This window comes from Sceloporus undulatus, chromosome 2 (genome assembly GCF_019175285.1).
Source record: "Sceloporus undulatus isolate JIND9_A2432 ecotype Alabama chromosome 2, SceUnd_v1.1, whole genome shotgun sequence".
Classification (NCBI taxonomy): Eukaryota; Metazoa; Chordata; class Lepidosauria; order Squamata; family Phrynosomatidae; genus Sceloporus; species Sceloporus undulatus.
The window spans coordinates 148,297,127-148,315,479 of NC_056523.1; the positions used below are offsets into that span (position 1 = coordinate 148,297,127).

The window sequence follows — 18,353 nt, forward strand, 5'->3', positions numbered from 1 at the left end:
TACTATATGCTCCCTACAAATGGCTGGAGAGGAGAGGAGACGAAGGGGAGGCCTGACCTGTCTGAAGCAGAAGGGCATGGTGAGCACGCTGACGCCGACGATGCTATTGACGATGTTCATGATGAGGCCCCAGTTGGAACCAGAGGGCTGTGAGGACGCCATGGCTGTCAAAGGAGGGGGGCAGGAGGGGCCCAGGCAGATCAGGGGGCGACTTCGTGGCGTTCTGGACGGAGGCTGCCCTCCTTCCCCTGCTCTGTTGGCGCTTCCGGGATGCACGACCATAGAGACGGAGTGGCTTAGAGCGGTCATATGGGGAAGCCGCCACGCCTGCTGCGCCTGCGCGTGGGGAGGGAGTGCTGTTGCCGTGGAAACCGTCGAGGCAGGCAGGGAGGGAGCGAGGGACGCCGGGACGTTTCCCCTTCTCCTTGCGCGCGCCTCGGCGAGCCCGCCCATTGGTCCGTCCGTGGCCACGCCCCCTCGGCTTCTTCTCTTGAACTGGGTCACCGTGTTACTCTGCTGCTGCTGCTGCGCCTTGATGTGTGTCACTGTGGCGGAGCGGCGCTCTGCCCTGCTCTCCCTCAGCGGGTCCAATAACATCCAAGCAGTGAGGCCTTTATGGGGCCAGCCAAAATGCAGACTCCACCTTGGAAGCCCCGCTGGCAAAGAGGAGAAAGGACCACCGGCAGGCCTTAGCCATAGCCAGGCTGCCCTTGCTGCCCCTGCGCTTGGTCCAGAGGCAGGGAGGGCTCTCTGCAGGTGGCCCTCCCTCCTTTTGGCCCGGAGTCACTGCTGCTTCCTTGGCTTCCTTGGCATCCAGCATGGCTCCTTCCTTTGTGACTCTCGGCGGAGTTAGGGAGGGAGAGGGGGATGTGTGGTTTTCTGAGGAAGCCTTGGAAAGCCAAGGTGGAATGAGGAAACAGCGTTAAAGAAGAAGTGGCAAGTCACACTCTCTCAGCCCAGGGTGGCCTCACTGCCAAGGAGGACAAGGGAACATGAAATGTAGGGCATTTGAGAACACAAACAGAAAAGCTACAAACCCTCCTAGGCATGTGAAGTCAAAGGCTTTCATGGATGGCATCCATGGCTTTTTGTGGATGTTTTGGGCTACATGGCTGTGTTCTGGAAGAGCTTACTCCTGATGTTTCGCCTGGATCTGTGGCTGGCATCTTCAGAGAATGCTGTCATGGAGGAAAGGATCGCTAATTAAGTAGACACCCTGTACGTCTTGCCATTCAACAACAGAACAATACACAGATTACCATGTAAATCGCTTCCTCTCAGCCAACAGTACATATATACCCAACTCTCTTCCAGGCCAGCCTTCTCTGAAGATGCCAGCCACAGATGCTGGTGAAACGTCAGGAAGAAACTCTTCTCGAACAAGGCCACAGAGCCTGGAAAAAACACAAAAAACCTCCTAGAAATGTCAATGTGTGCTTCTTAGTCCTGCTCAGAACGGAGGACCTTTTGGGATTCCTCCTGGACAGGAGCCGGAAATGGAGGACCTGTCCAGGAAAAGGAGGATGGCCGCAGCAAGCCTTCCTCTAAAGAAACCTGCTAAGAAAACACTACTATGATCCAGTCAGTTTTAAAGCACGACTTTTTAATCTGTATATGAACTCTTATTTTGTGTATTTTGATGATTTTGTAGTATTGTATGTTAACTGTGTGTTTATGTATTTTTAATTGTGTTTTGTGCTGCCTCGAGCCTTAAGGAGAGGCGGAAAAGAAATAAAATCTATTAATATTATTAGTATGAGTATCATTGGTCCATCTTAGTGCCAACACAACAACAAGAAAGGCCTCTTAGGCTGCAGCTACACTGCAGAACTGAAGACGTTTGACACCTCCTGGACTGCCTTGGCTCAATGTTATGGAATCCTGGGATGTGTAGTTTGCTGTGACACTGGAGCTAAACTCCATTACTTCTGCAGTGTAGATGCAGCCTGTAGTCTCTTTCAGGAAGGCCCTTGTGCCAAATTGCCCCTGCCCTTTGAAAATGTAGGGCATGGGACATGATTTTCCCTTTTCTGGATTCAGTTACATTCTACCTAACTCCCATGCCTCTATAAATATGCTTTGTACCTGAAGCCTTAAAATCATTCTCTACTGCATCTGAAGAAGTGGGTTTATATCCACAGTCATGCTAAAATAAAAAAAAACAGCCTTAAAAGTGCTGCCCCCATTTCTTTTTTTCTCCCCCCCCCCCCCCCGTGCTTTCTTCCTATAGGCTTTCCAATCAAGGATAATGCTTTCCATGTACAAAACCTTCCTGGACAGTCTGTCATAGACTCCCAAATCAATTTTTTTTAAAAATACCATAAAGAGAAACAGCTGAATTATGGCACACTCCAAAATTCCCATGCACTATCAGTGGTTTGAACAGAGAAAATGGTTTCTTGGCACACTTTGTTCTTAACTGTGGTCATGTTGAATTCGACTTAGGATGACTCCATGAATGAGAGACCTTTACAATTGTCTGTTTGTTTAGAAATCCTGTACCAGATATAAGGTACCCACATTGTAGATATAATTTACATGTATTGTTATACTGTTATACTATTATATTGTTATCTGTATTGTTGTGCTGTGCAATGACCTTTGGTCAAAAGCAATAAAATTTGATTTGAATGCGAGACCTCCAAGTCACCCTATCTTCAGAAGCTCTTTTTGTATTGCCTTCTATCTTTCCAGGCATTGATCTCTTTTCTAGTGAGTCCTGTTTTCTCATTATGTATCCCAACTACAACAGCGTTAGTTTAGTCATCTCTGATTGTAGCTTGATTTGCTCCAGGACCATTTATTGGTCTTTTTAGCATTCCACAGTATCTGTAGAACTCTTCTGGCCCCACATTTCAAATGGTTTTTTTTAATTATTATTTCTCTGCATTGATAGTCGTTCTTCTTGTCCCTGTACCTGGGTCGCTGAACAGTTGCATTCAGGGTTTTGACCCTATTTCTGTCACCTTTTACTTTTGCTTCCGATCTGTCTGTAATTGCCTAAACAGTTTCCTCTGTCCTCCATTGAGGCTTCTCCCAGCACACTACAAGGGGAAGCTGAAAAGTTCTTGGCCCAACCTGCTTCCTGAAATCTGAGTGTAATTTTGTCTCTATAGGTTGAAAGAGTGTCCTTTTGCATTGTAAACTGCCAAATTTCAGGATCATAGCTGTAATTTCTGAATTTTTAAAGACTGTCGATAGAACCATGTAAATGAAAAGTGTGGAATTTTCAAGTGCTGAACTCTGGGCCGTCATGAAATTCCTGTTCCTCAGAAGAAAACTCCAAAAGAATCTATGAGTGTATGATGCACACATTGAGTGACAAGCGCCCATCATACTCAACTGTGAAGAAGTGGTGTGCCAACTTTCAGTGTGGAGAGATTTTGAGACGGAAGATGCAACAAGGTCTGGGATGCCCTCAACAGTGTCAACTCCTAAAATTATTGAATGTGGTCATGACCTGATTTTGGCAGGTCAGTGAATCTCGCCTAAAACAAATGCTGAGACACTAAAGCTATCTCAAGAAGACATTGGGTTTATCATTCATGAGCAGTACATTATGCAGAAACTGCCAGACAAGTGGGTGCCAAAATGTTTGAATGCTGACTGGAAACTAAATTGGATGCTTCCAAATTGATTTTGCAGCATTTTGAGTGATTTATTTATTTATTATTTTTAATGAAGGGGGGGTGGCTAACACAGTTACCGCTTTGACTATTTCTATTTCTGATAGAACTGATTATTTAAAGAACGTTTATGCCATAACTATTTAAGGTGTCAAGAGACTCTGCTTTATTAAAAACCAGAGGTCCTGTGAGCATTTGGAGTGCCTGGCCCACTTTAAAGTAAGCAAAAATAACTATTGGTATCTTCAGGAGTACTAAGAACAGTATAATCCACCCTCATTGTTCATCACCATACAATTTATATGCTACAGAAAAATCAGCAAGCCATGGCATCTAGGGGCATCCCTCCCTTTCAGGTTAGCAGTATAGTTGACTATCCGAAAACTCAGTGCTATTATGTCACTATGAGACAGCATGGTAGTGTTTCCATTAGCATAGTACTTCACTAATAATCCTGATTTTATTCTACTTCATTCAGCCCACTCTTTCCTCACAGAGCTCAGGACTGCACATAAAGTGGTGTAGTGGTTTGACCATTGGACTATACCTTTGAAGACCATGGTTTGAGTCCTGACAAAGCCATGTAAACCCACTGGGTGAACTTGGGCAAGTCACACTCTCTCAACCTCAGAGGATAGCAATGGCAAACTCCCTCTAAAGAAATTTACCAAGAAGACTCCATGACAGGTCAATCTCAGGGTCAGCATAAATTGGAAATGACTTGAAGACACACAATAACAACAACAACAGCAACACGTTGGGATAAACCAGTGAGCTTCTCAGTTGGGCAGGTTTTGAATATGGTACATGCTAGGTCTGTTCTAACATGCCATCCACTCCACCACGCTGGCTCTCCCTTCTCAGAGAGTTTGTGCTATCATTCCTTGGTGGTTCAACACTGCTCAAGCATTCTGTTGCTCCATTCCCTGAAGCAAGAAGACAACAGATGTGTCAGAATATAGGAGCCTGATCTGTGACATGGCACAGATAGGAGAGGCTTATGGTAGATGCCTAGATTGAAAAAGGGGGGACTGCAGTCTGACTATGGCACAAAACTCAATCTACATTTCTGCCTTCTGCTGCACCTTCATGCTATGTCATATCCCAACTCAATCACACAAGAAGTAAAATAACATTATGAAATTAAAATGGGATTGGGGAGAAGAGGCTGCATCTTTCAGGAAGAGCATGGTAGGGAGAAAGTAGATCAAGATCAGTGACAGATCTCTCCGTGTTTTGCAATAGATCACATCTCCTGTTTAACAGCAGTCTGTTAACTCAGACTGCTAGAATCCCTGCTCTGCGTAAATTCAAAACATACATTTGTAATTAAGTATGCAGGGTGTAGGGAATGTAAGGCTCATGAGGGTTGGTAAGGAATATGCACTTCCTGAAACCACACCATTTTGCAGTGGGTGACCTTGGATTTCTGGTAAAAGAAAAAAAAAGTACATTCAGTTCAAATAGGAGGCAGCATATTGAAACTGCACACCCTCGGAATTCACCACAATTCCCCATATAGCAAACAAAGGCTGAAGGTATGGTGAATTTTTCTCTGAGATGCCAATATTCCATATGCACATTTATAACCTACCCTGGTGATCATTCAAACACACAACCTTACTTGCAATCTGAAGAAGCACAATCTAATAAAAGTTTTGTAATTTAATCCTAACGATAGAAAACTACTATTAATTTTTGTAATATTCAAAGACATAGCCATGTTAGTCTGTTTCAGCATTAAAAGATATGAAGGGATACTTCAACTCCTTTGAGACTAACAACAAAAAAAGGATTTCTAGTGTAAGTTTTCATGGACTCCAGTTGATGGATGCATCTAAAGTCCATAAAAACTTACACTAGAAATTTAAATTGTCTCAAAGGTGCTACAAGATTCCTCTTTATATTTTCATCCTATTTGTCTTGTACAGATAATTTCCTTGAAGATTATATGATGTGCCCTGCTATGGAGCCATTTGGATTTTTTTATCTTGATCACCAAAATATTTCATGCTAACACTAACTATTTAGCCATTCCCTTATTCAACAGATTGGTTGGTTCTAGGGCCATGTATGGGTGAGTGAGTGGTACTTATTTTATGTCGCTCTATCTGTGGAATACTGGAGAGGGTCTATGACTGTTAATCAGCACCAGAAATGTCTGAATACTCTACTAATCACTAATCTAGCAACTGAAAATCCTGGGCCAGCATAATGCAGCAGAAGTTCTGGGTCTGATACCTCTCCAAAAACAGAAATGGTTTTGGATGCTATGTTATTGCTCTTGTGAATTGCATGGTTGTGCTATTATTGCAATACTGTATAAACATTTTTAGATTACTTGTTTCCTAAACTAGGGCAGAGGCTAGTTGCAAAGAGCATGCATACACCCACCTATACCAAATGTAACATTTATATTGCCAAGATAAAGCAAATCTTCCAGAGACAAGTAAAAGAGGACATTAATCAGGAGCTTATTATTATTATTGTCTGCCTTGTGGAACTTCATACTGCTGTCCAAGCCAACTGCTTTATCCTTAGATGTCACCACAAAACTGATGGTATGGTCCACATATGTGCTTACTCCTTGATCTGTTTAGCTAATTTTACAATGACAGCATGCCTATGCTACATTGACTTTTTAATGCAAGTTTGGCTATATATTCCAGGCCATATCTAGGCCTCTCCGTGTGAGGAAAAACAGTATGGTTTCATTCACTTTACTCTTGATGAGTGATGAACAGGAAGAGGAAGTGACTTGCCCAATATTACACAAATAGCCCAGTCCAGAGATTCCTTTCTCTTTGCCTGCAATTCTCCCACAGAACACCTGCACCTCCAAGAGTTTCTTCCTTCACTTCAACAGTATGGATAAATCCACACAAGTACAGGTGTTTGTATGGACCATGTTCTTCCACTCAAGTTAATGGGAAAACCTGCTTAGTATAAGCCTATAGGGAAGCAGAGGGTTAAAGCTACCGGTAGTTCTGTTCTAAATCTGATACACAGATTTGTAAGCATCTCTCTCTCTCTCTCTCTCTCTCTCTCTCTCGCAAACTCACACAGACTTATCTTTAATTTCAAAGATTCTGCTTCCCTTTCTCTACTCTGGCCTCTAAGCAAGGAACCCCACCCTGAACTCCATTCTGTTGTGTTTGGATTTTCTTTTCCCACTTTATCTGTTTCCGACACATGCCAACAGCTGTTTGAAGTTGCCTCTTGTTCTCCACATCAACAAAGTTTGTGCTCCAGCCAGTGACTGACACTGTGTTAGAACTTTTATAAACTAGCCAGAATTTTCAAACACTAAAAGGGAGAGAAGGGAGTTTGACAATTCCAGGCAAGTCCTCTCCCTGCCTGCCCTCCCTCCCTCCCCTCTTATATTTATATAACCCCCAAAGTCATAAAAATGACAACACATCCAATAGAAGGGGATGGATCTAATTTACCGCCAGCAGCCCCTATAAAACCGCAGATGTGCTATAGCCTGGGACTTCTCAATTAGATTATATGCTAAAATGAAATTCCATGGAAGCTTTTCCAGGACTGATGGGTAGGGTTAAACCTAGAGTCCCAAATAAAAGAGAAGCACATGCAAGGTCCAGGGAGCAATTCTCAATCCACTTTGTAATGAGCAATCTCACAATGAGAGGGTTCCCCATCTTTGCATTCCTTGTAATGACAAGAGAGGTTTAGGAATTTGGACTAGACAGTCCATGGCTTCATATAACAGTTACAGACAGGAGGTCCATCAGGGCTGTGTTCACTGCAAAATACATTCCTCTTCAGGTTAGCTCACATTCTTTCTCAAAGAAACTGAATCTTGTAACCTTACAATTGTACACATTTACATCTATTGCAGTGGTTTGAATGTTGGAGTTTAGTGTTCTGGAGAGAAGGGTTATGAGTCTGTAAAGTAGGGTTCGAATCCCCACTTGGCCTTAAAAACCAACAGGGTGTAGGCAAGTCACACTCTCTCAGCCTCGGAGGATGTTGACAGCAAGCTCCCTTTGAAGAAACTTGCCAAGAAAACTCCGTGATAGGGTCATAGAATCATAGAGTTGGAAGACACCACAAGGGCCATCCTTTCCAACCCCCTGCCATGCAAGAAATCTCAATCAAAGCATCCCCAACAGATGGCCATCCATCCTCTGTTTAAAGACCTCTAAGGAAGGAGACTCCACTACACTCCGAGGGAGTGTGTTCCACTGTCGAACAGCCCTTACTGTCAGGACGTTCTTCCTAATGTTGAGGTGGAATCTCACCTTAAGGTCACCATAAATCAGAAACTACTTGAAGGCAAACACACACTTACTGCATATGCTGAACATCCTGAAAGTCAATTATAGAATTGTAGATGGTCTGTCCACCAATGCTGATTGCAACTATTCCTTGTTGCTGTGAACAATTCATCACCTGTAGTCATTCTCTCTGTAGCTTAGCCAGACCCTGGATAGTGGACATGCAATCTACTGACCATACTCAAACTGGTAGAATCAGAGCTTGTGCTCTGCTGGTATATCTTTTAAGACACCAGGGTCACTTTCATGATGTGTTGGAGTGGCACAGTAGAACTTTTGTGAAGGTGCTTTTGCAGATTCTAATGCTACTAATGGACAAAGGCAAGCAACTATGCAGGGGACTGGAAGTCTACCCCTTGGAATCCTTACTGAGCTCTGGAAATCTAGACATTATAAAATACATTAGGAAGCTTATCATAGTCATAAAGCCCATCAGCTTGTTTTGGAAATCTATACCAATCTGTTATGCTATGCAGTTCCATAAACTTAATCACAGAACCGTCAAAAGTGGTGTGTTTTCTGTCGTGATCAAAGCTAAGACCACAGTAAGGTCTTGGTCCTGTTATGTCAATTACTTAGAACTTTATCACACCCGTTTTCCCCCCATTACGGGTACGGGAGGAGGATGCTCGTGGGTGCACGCAACCAGCCAAAAACGGATTTTATTGCACGCCAAAGCGTCCTCCAAAAGGTCTCATTCTGTCCCCCGGCGCCAAGCCATCACATTCAGTGCTGAGGGGGGTTAAATGTTCTGGTTGGAAGTTTTCCAACCGAGTAAAATGGCACCCCTCAGCAATGAACACATCTAGTTTGTTAACTGAGGTATGTCACTAGTACTCAAACTTTTTACCCTTGAGACCCTTCTTTATATCTGCATGCAGACGTCGTGGGACCCTCTTGATGTAATATATGAATAACATATTTTGTTTATTTAGTGTGCATATTTTCATTCGCACATTCATGTACACAGTCACCCCTCTGTTTTCACAGACTTGAAGTCCACTGTCTCGATTATTCACTAAGGGGCGAGCCCCACTAGCTAAAAGGGTGTACACAGCCATTCAAGCCAGTGGGGCTTCAATATATGTGAATTTCTGTTTTCACAGGGCAGCCAGAATGGATCCTCTGCGAAAACGGCAGGGCGACTGTATTCACAGTTTAACATTTTACAAAGAAAGAACATTGTTCAAATTAGTAGTTTTATTTAAGTAAAAGTATGTGTCAGTTTTACATATAAAAAAGTTTGGGAAGAGGAAGAAGAAGAGGAGGAGGGATCAGAGCCTCCAAGCCTTGTGCCCCCCTTGAACAACTCTTGCACACACCTCTGGGATCCCACCCCACCATTTGAGAACCAACTGTTTTATCTGAATTCTTTTAAATTTCTTCACATTGTTTAATATTGTTTTATTATCCATACCTCACATTTGGGTCTTTTGATGCAGGGAAGGATCTACATTTTTTTAAATAATAAATAACATTTATGAATCTTTACTATTATCAAATAATAAACACGCAAATGGACCCATTTTGAGTTATTCAAGGAAAGACATGAAAAATGGGAACAGCCAGAACACTGCTAGCTTCCTCTTCTAGATCACTCATAGTGGCACCCATTCAAATGACTAGGTTTGTAAAAAATGGCCCTGTCCACTGAGCCACCGCACTGCGTCTATAGCTCCGAGAATCAATCACACATATTTCATTGCTGGTATGAGGGCTGGAGTGGGGTCCATGCAGCAGCTCAGTTGCTGACACAGTAAGGCTGTCAACAGCCAGAATTTTTACTGGCTTCACCAGAATGTTATGCTCTTGGCCAGTTGCCAGAACTGAGGAGGAAAAAATGCAAAATTGGGGGCCAGGTGGGGGGAAGTAGCCAAAGTATTCTTAATGTTAGGATGCATAACTGAGCTGCTAATAACACAGCTAGACAAAGATATTGCATGAAAATAATGGTGCACTTGGTGGTCTCCAGCAGGTGCATCGGCTGTGAAACCTTTGTTTTATAACAGAAATGGATGTATACTATGCTTCTACGTGGAGTTTTATGGCACCTGTTTTAGGGTGATTGTACTACAGCTGCTTTTGTGGGTACGCTGGTGTTCCAGAGAAAAGACTGAACATCTCTTCTGCTTTCAAGTCATTACTTGCTTCTGGGGTAGTCAGCATTTGTGTGTCCCTCTTAAGGTATGTCGCTCCTCAGGTATGCAGGCTGGTAAGACAGGTGCAGGAGAGAAAACCAGATATCCTCTTTATGAATCACAAGTCCAAAACATACTGCAGAAATAATCCAGTTTGAGTCTGCTTTAACTGCCCTGGCTTAATGCTAGGGAATTCTGGGGACTGTACTTTTGTGAGGCATTTAGCTTTCTCTGTCAGAGAGCTCTGGGGCCACAATAAACTACAATTCTCAGGTTCCCCTTACACAGGGCAGTTAAAGCAGTCTCAAACGTGATTATTTCTACAGTGCGTTGTGGACCACAGCCATTTTACTTGTTCAGGAGCACACTGATAATTAGGTTCTTTTTTAAAAAGGAGAGAAACATGAGAACTAGAAACCTCCTCTTTTTTTTAATTGGTATACTATTATGTGTGCACAAATATGAGTTCTTTTCCAAACTATGTATAATCATAGGATAAATCAGTTAGTTACATTATGCACAATAAAAGCAAATAAATTTTCTGTTGCAAAGATTTTCTACTGCAAAGATTTTCTATTTTTCTTCATTTCTTCTTGTTCTAAACTTCTTGTTTAATGTTTGTGTGTATGACAGCTTTTTGTAAGCTTATTTACTTCTGGTTATTGTTATTATCTTTGATTAACATCAGTATTCTTAATGCTTCATTAGTTTCAGTAAGACCTCTTAGTATTCATGCATTGTTGCTTTCTACAATTTCCATTTATTTTTACAGTATTTACTGATTTTCCCCCATTCCTTCTCAGTTTTCCCTTCTGGTTTTCCATTTATCAAGTTCATTAGTCCATCCATTTCTGCCATATCTTGTAGCTTGATTAGCCATTCATCTGTTGTTGGTATGGTATTTGTCTTTCAGACTTGTGCCAAGAGTAATCTTCCTTCAGTAACCATGTATAACATTTTTCCAGTGGTTTTTTTCCCTTCTAAATCTGTTGGTAATTTGAGTAAGCATATTTCTGGAAGCATTTCATATATTATTTCAAATATATTGCAAATCTCTGTATGTATGCAGTTCCAGAATTTTTTTTTATTTTGGGACCTCCTCTTTTTAAAGTTACTTTATTTGTGGATTCTGCAATGACAGTGGATGATGGTGTTTTGTTTTTAAAGACCCCTGCCTTACTGACTCCAGGGGAATGCTATGACTAGAATACTGCAAAAACAACATGCTCTCCAACATTTCATGGATTAAAACCAGAACACATGTGCCCAAGCTAAGGTATGTGATCATAATGGAAAAATAATTAATGAGGAAAACGTGAAAGGAGAGGCTGCAGCAGTTTGCTTTTGCCTGAAGGTCACAATTTTGCCTCCCTTCTCCAATACCTCCCCCCCGGCTGCTATGAGCTAATATAGTGCAAACTACGTCTGCACTTTGAACTCATTTTGCAGCAAGTGAAGTAAGCCAAGACAAAAGAGAAAGGTGGGAGGTGGAGAGAGACACTGGGACATTTTAAAAGCAGGTGAAAAGTGGAAGGACAGAGGATTAATCCAGATTCCAGACCGTCCCTCCCAAATCGAGGTTGCAGGGTATGAAACAAGATTTCTGTTTCTGCTTCCTCACTTCAATTTTTTAGTAGCCAAGTAAAACATTACTCTCATTGTCTATGAAGTACATCAACACTTTCCGAACTATTCTGGGGCTTCTGACTCTGCTTTCTTTTAAGTCCTCCCCAGGGGAGTAAGTAACATCCCTGTAGAGGGGCCTGGTTGTTGTTTGTCTTCCAAGTCATTTCTGATTTATGGTGATCCTGACCTAAGGTGACCCTGTCATGAGGTTTTCTTGGCCAAATTTCTTCAAAGTGAGTTTGCCCTTGCCTCCCTCTGAGGCTGAGACAGTGTGATTTACCAAAGCCCACCAGTAGGTTTTCATGGCCAAGTGGGGATTTAAGCCCTGTTCTCCAGAGTCATAGTCCAATGCTCAAACCACCTATCCTTCCTGCAATATAATTTCCCCTGCTATAGAGGATCTAAAGTTAGTGTGGCAATGGAGAAATGTCTTTGCTTCTTCACACCCATTATTACTCCAATCCAGGATGTTCCCTATCTTTCTCCCCATAAGAGGGAGATATTTCAGATGCCACGGGTTCGCAAGGCAGGCCGTAGGCCAAAACCCAAGGAGACACTTTTCTAATGAAGTACAGCTGAAATTAACACACTTGGAAATCAACTTGGCTAGGCCGGTCCCAGTCAGCCTATAGCACACAACTCACATCTGGTCTGGGGGCATTGCTATGTAAAAGCTTGTCTTTATTGGCCATTTACAAGATGGAGATTGTTATCTTTAAAACTCTCAACGACAGCCAGGTCACATAACAGTACTACTAACATTGCAAGCCATGTAGTAGCAGAGCAAATAAACTTTAAAAACAAAAACAAAACACTTTACTGAGCTTACAACATTCCTAAACTCATTTCCTGGGGGTACATGTTGAACTCAATTGTGTTATTTCTGAACAGATGTGTACAGAACTGCAGCATGGTTTCCATTTTGCATATGAGGTCAGTGTCTTCCTAGTCCAGCCCCCATGCCGAATGTCATAAATCCCTTTCCCCAAACAACTGTGTTACACTGTTCCTAGAATAGACCCTAGATCTAAAACTGGGCAGGTCTGTAGCCTGTTTCCTTTGGCAGACAGAATTAATTTATATGTCTGCCTCCAAACCAGAACTTATCTATTTGTATAACCATCTCAGCTTGCATCAATCAGACTGTCTTGGCTTATATCCACATTAGATTCATAGAATCATAGAGTTGGAAGAGACCACATGGGCCATCCAGTCCAACGCCCTGCCATGCAGGAAATCTCAATCAAAACATTCCCGATATGGCATCACAGTCATGAGACTCCATCAAGATACATAGAAATAATTTATTATTTATTTATGGGATTTATATCCCACCTTTCTCCCAAATGGGATTCATCCCAAGCTTTGCTTTCCCCATGGTATTGCTAGTCCTTATATGGGTGGAGTTTGCCTTTGTATATGAAAAGTAAATCTCACCTATTGACAAATTCACATCAACCTTTGGAGGAAGGGAATCTTACTTTTTGAAAAACAACAAAGTCCAGAATCAGCCAGCCACAATTAAGAATTTGGGGACTTATTGTCAGAAGAGTAACTTATTCCAGTTCTGTTGAAAGTGCATAATTATTGTTGTCCCTTTTTTATTTTCCAATTTTCTTTTCTATAATGTCATTTTTGTCTGGAATGACAGTTGTGTGACTATCACTGCTGTGGCTTAGCATACTGGAGCTGGGAAACTTCTTTGGTCTTTCTCTACTTTTTATGAAAAAATATTGCAGTTAATGAGCTATCATCATATATAAGTCTGAGCACTAGATTATGACTCCGGAGACCAGGATTTGCCAAGAAAACTCCGTGATAGGTTGGCCTTAGAGTCACCATAACTTGGAAACAACTTGAATAAATATCCGTATGGCTATGTTTGCTCTATAATGACTGGCAGGTGGTATTCCAGGAGTGAAGTGTCAATCTTATCCTGTTACATAGCTTTGAATAGTGGGGAAGCAGCACCACACTTTTAAATGTCTCATCATTCAGATGTCTAATTTTGGTTGCATCTATGCAACAACTCCTAAGCTTCTCTTAGGCTTGCAGAGGGGTAATGATGCTGTTGCTTCTTTTAACCTTCTACCATGCTAAGCTCTTCTTCAGTCTTCTTGCTTGTCTTTTTTAACAGTGGTTTCAGTTCAGTGGGAAATGCACAGCAGCAGACTGCTTGGGTGACCATACATGGTTTTACAAAGAAAGGCATTCCTTAATTTATTTAAAAGGACATCAAAAGACAACTCTCTATATGAAGTCCATTTTAAAGATCAAGAGCCTTCGGAAGTAATGGCTGTGAGGGACTTGAAGTCAGCTATCAACAGTTTGCAGCTGTGCAGCAAAGTGAGCAGGCACCTAGGTCAGTGGCCAATATCTTCCACACTAGCTGGGGTGAACTGGATTTCTATGAAATTACAGTAATTGTTTCTAAATTTCCTTTATATATATATTAATTGGCACTGTGACCTGCTTTTCTGGTAATGCATGCCACACACACCACAACAAGAGCATCCTAGTGCTTTCCAGGAATCAAGAAAACTGGTTTCTCTGCTTTGCTTTTATCCCCGTGGCCATGAGAAAAATCCAGATGAACAGTTTGTGTGTGCACACACACACAGCCACACTGTGTCAGATTAGCTCTGCATGAGCCAACTGCACACTCCCACTGGAACAAACTCCATGCCGCTTGTATAATTTGCAGCAATTGCGCTGGCTAACCACAAGAATTTGTTCTACAAAAGGTCTGCAGGGAGGTGGGCCATTTCTGCCTAATTCCCTCCAGGTGCCACTCAGATCCTTCCATCTCAAGATCAGCAGGTCCCATTATTATTATTTTTTGCATAGATGTGTGCATGTGTGTGTGTCTTCTCTTAGACAGCTCTACATTTAGAATAGGCAGGAGAATGGAGAGACTGTCCTTGCTCAAAGGAAACATTAATTCTTCACATACCCACTGCCACATTTTGTTGCATATACCATTTATATAGTTAAGTTCCTTGACCTTACCTCCTTCATTGCTATGGACTTCTCAATGAGACTGTACAGGCATGATATTTTGTGTGTTTAACCTAATACCTCTGGGTAGTGAAAACATCATAGATTTGATGAATCATAATAATAAAAGTGGAGTGAGGCATGGAATTACATTCTTACTTGTTTCAAGTCACAGATCTTTTTCAAAATTCAAGTGAATTCCAATCTTCCCATTCCCTCTTGTGTTCTTCCACCACATTTCCACACTGTTTGCCATTTATTGTCAACTCAGCTCTTAAATAATATCTAACTCCCAGAATTCTTTACCCACCTCAGCCACTGATCAGGGAGCACAGAGCACTGGTGGTGCAGTGGTTAAATGCTTGTATTGCAGCCACTCACACCATAAGTCTGCAAGTTCAGTCACAGGCAAGGGGGTTCAAGCTCGACTCAGGCTTGCATCCTTCCGAGGTTGCTAAAATTAGTACCCAGCTTGCTGGGGGGCAATTAGCTTACACTTTGTAAACTGTGTAGGGAATGCTTAAGTGCACTGATAAGCAATATAAAATGTACTTGCTTGCTTCCTTCCTTCCCCTCTATGCTAAGAGAGAGAGAGAAGACTGTACATGTCAAATGGCTGAAACATATGAATATTGTTCTTTAGGTGATAAGGTAGTGGAATGCCTACACTCATTCTGTACATCTAGTTCGGTGTAGATTCTACCACAAAATGTTACTCTGGGGGACTTAAATGTTCCATCCTGGTGCATGAGGGCTAAGGTGCTTACACTTACCACTAAGGCATAGGGGAGGCATTTCAGCCTTTATAAATCAGGAGCAAAGCCATATAAATTGGGGAGCTGGACCAAAAGATGATATAATGGTGAAGGGAGTAGGACCTTGGTCTGGAGAACCTCTGTGAGCTGGATGCAAACAAGAGGACAGAATTTGGACTCAGGCACTGGGGCTTCCCATCCCTGCTTTAACATTTAAGAATGGGAAACTACACGTACAGAGAGAGAGAGAGAGAGAGAGAGAGAGAGAAGAAGAAGAAGAAGAAGAAGAAGAAGAAGAAGAATATCATCTCAGGATGCTGAATCTTGTGAACCATGGCAGTCTCCAGAACATGACTATAGGTTATACTGTATGCCCACAACCTTGCAGTCTGTCTCCCACCGTACTGCTGTAAAGGTGAGGGTGGACACTGTCTCTGTACAATGGTCTATTAAATAGACATACTTTCTGGATATAATAATCATGACCATGGGTATGATGCTCTTTTACATGATAGCCTAAGCAGCCAGGGGCTGTGTGGGACAACAGATGAAGTTCTCATTGTCAAGCTTTCTTTCTGCCTTGTTAGGGGCAGATGCCCGTGTTTCTTGCATGAATAATTAAGGCTGCCTCATTCCCAATTGCTTTGCAATATTAAAAAATAATTGCCACCAGCCCCTCTTGTCACTGCTACCAGATGAAATGTCCTTTTTATTGATCAGAGTTGCTCTCAAATGCCATTATTCAACTGCTTCCAACAGCTTACAGGAGGCCTCGTTTGTCTTGATCACAGAGCCAATTGTGTAGTTTTAGCCTGCTGGGAGCTGTCCCCACTTACCCAAATCTGCAAGGAATGAGTAGCCTCCTCTTCCAAGGTTTAATAAGACTGGGTAGAGCAGAAACTCTAGTCTTGGTGGTTGCCTTCTCTCTCTGATCTACAAGAGGAAAATTCTTGCTGCAGGTAGCAACCAGCTCTTTGTCTCTACCCTTCTCCATCCTTCCTGCTGCAATGATGGTCAGACTAGAAGCTTGCTTCCAGTCCCAAGCAGAAGTCTTGTGCTTCCAAAGACTGTGTCACAGAAATTCAACAAGAAAAGCTGCCCACACAATGCTCATGCAAGAGGGAGGAAATGTCTGTTATTGGATTTCAGCTTTATGTACAGCCAAAGCTGCAGCATCCTTGTTACAGACTCAAACAACTCAGAAGGGAATTCTGCAACTGTTTAGCTGTTAGTATGTCTATGAAACCATAAAAGATGCTGAGAAGGGTACCAGATTGTAACCGGGACATTATTCACCATGGCTTACAAACTGTAATGGAGAAACAGTGGCCCTATAGAAGTTGGTAGACTTCAGCTCCTCACATCTCAGCACTGCTTTAAGACTGAATTAAACTATAGTAATGGCTGGTCTTAGTGGTGGATAGGAGAGGTAGTTTACCAGAGTGCTGAGGGAGGCATTGAAGGCGTTCTGAAAGCAAAGTGGCAAAACAGAGATAGCTTGCTCTGGGCCCATTTCATAAACATTGCTGGAGGAAAGCCTTGGAATATAGGACATATTTTGCTGTTATCCGTTGCAGTCCTGCAAAAGCCATACAACATGGCAGCACCATAGTGCTGCAGGACTTCCCTGGTGTGTGCTTGTGGGGCAGACTGCAGCATTTTACCCAGGGCCCCCATAAAGCAAGGGAGGACCCTGCTTGAATTCTGGTGTGTATAACCCCTATCCTGAGTTTGTTACACTGCTCAGCACAAATCATGCTATTTTATTTATATTTTTAATAACGAGAGGACATTATATATTGTGAAAGATTACCCTGAATCTTAACATATTATTGTGAAATAATGAGACTCTTGTTGTATGTGAAACAGAACTGGTGGTGCTTTGAATCTTATGTGGCTGTTTAAAATGCTGATATACATTCAGTCTGGTGAAGAACAGGTTAAATTAATGTTGCTCCTTTCTTCAAACTTAAATGCTCTGTAAAATGTATCCTCAGGAAGCTGGCTCTGCAGGCCTTGCTTATTAGCTAGGCCTGCATCCCAGCTGTAAGAAAGGAAAAAATGAAGGGCATCTATCATTCTGCTGGATCACAGAGCAAGGAGGAGCTGCAGGCAAGATTTTTCACACGCAGCTCAGGCATGCAGTAGTTCTTGCATGTGGCCCCCAAGTTTGTATAAAAATGCTCTTGCAAAGGGCAGTAGTGAGGCCCTAATGCCGCACCTCCACAAGACTCCATAAATCTAGGTTTGCCAGATGCCCCTTGTTGTAAGGGATGCCCCTTATGTCAGGGTTGGAAGGCTTGACCCTCATAGATTGTAAGCTGTCCCTTATTATAAAGAGTATCCCTTATTTAAGGGCTGGGAAGCTTTTGATTTTATACAGACTGAAGAAGATGCAATATACATATAATCCCATATTTTCGAGTGTGAGCTCTTCATAGACAAAAATGTGTGCATCCTGTAGAGAGAAGAGCAGGCAGGCACAGCTCCATAGTGCTTTGGCCACAGCAACTGATGGAAGGCCCACCTTCCATCCCACCTGCCACTGTTGTGGCCTCAGAGAGAAGAGCAGGTAGTATCTGCTGGACCTATTATCTTACCCCACTGCCATCCCCTTTCCTTTGTGTCTGGTTTCTTATTTAGATTGTAAACTTGGGGGGTCAACTGTTAGAATAATAATTTGTAAGTAATTCTGGGAATCTTTTTTGGCTGAATGTGTGTATGAATATGTGCCTTCTGACTTATGACAACCCTATCACACGGTTTTCTTGGCAAGACTGACCCAGAGGGGAGTTGCCTTTATTTGAGGCTGCTGAGAGAATGTGTCTTGGCCAGGATAACTCATTAGGTTTCCATGGCCAAATAGGTATTTGAACCCTGGTGTCCAGAATCATAGGCCAACGCTCAAAC

General features: G+C 42.4%; 1 protein-coding gene across 3 annotated transcripts in view; it reads right to left on the reverse strand.

The window, feature by feature from the left end:
* The window catches only part of SLC38A10 (solute carrier family 38 member 10), a 121,925-nt gene extending 121,655 nt beyond the window's left edge, over positions 1-270 (reverse strand). For 2 of the 3 annotated variants that reach the window (XM_042454920.1, XM_042454918.1), the window contains exon 1: positions 58-270. In XM_042454920.1, the coding sequence (XP_042310854.1) occupies positions 58-162 (105 nt within the window). In that variant the 5' untranslated portion in view covers positions 163-270. The remainder of the gene's footprint in view (positions 1-57) is intronic. The other variant, XM_042454921.1, reaches the window with a different exon arrangement.
* Positions 271-18,353: the final 18,083 nt, after the last annotated feature.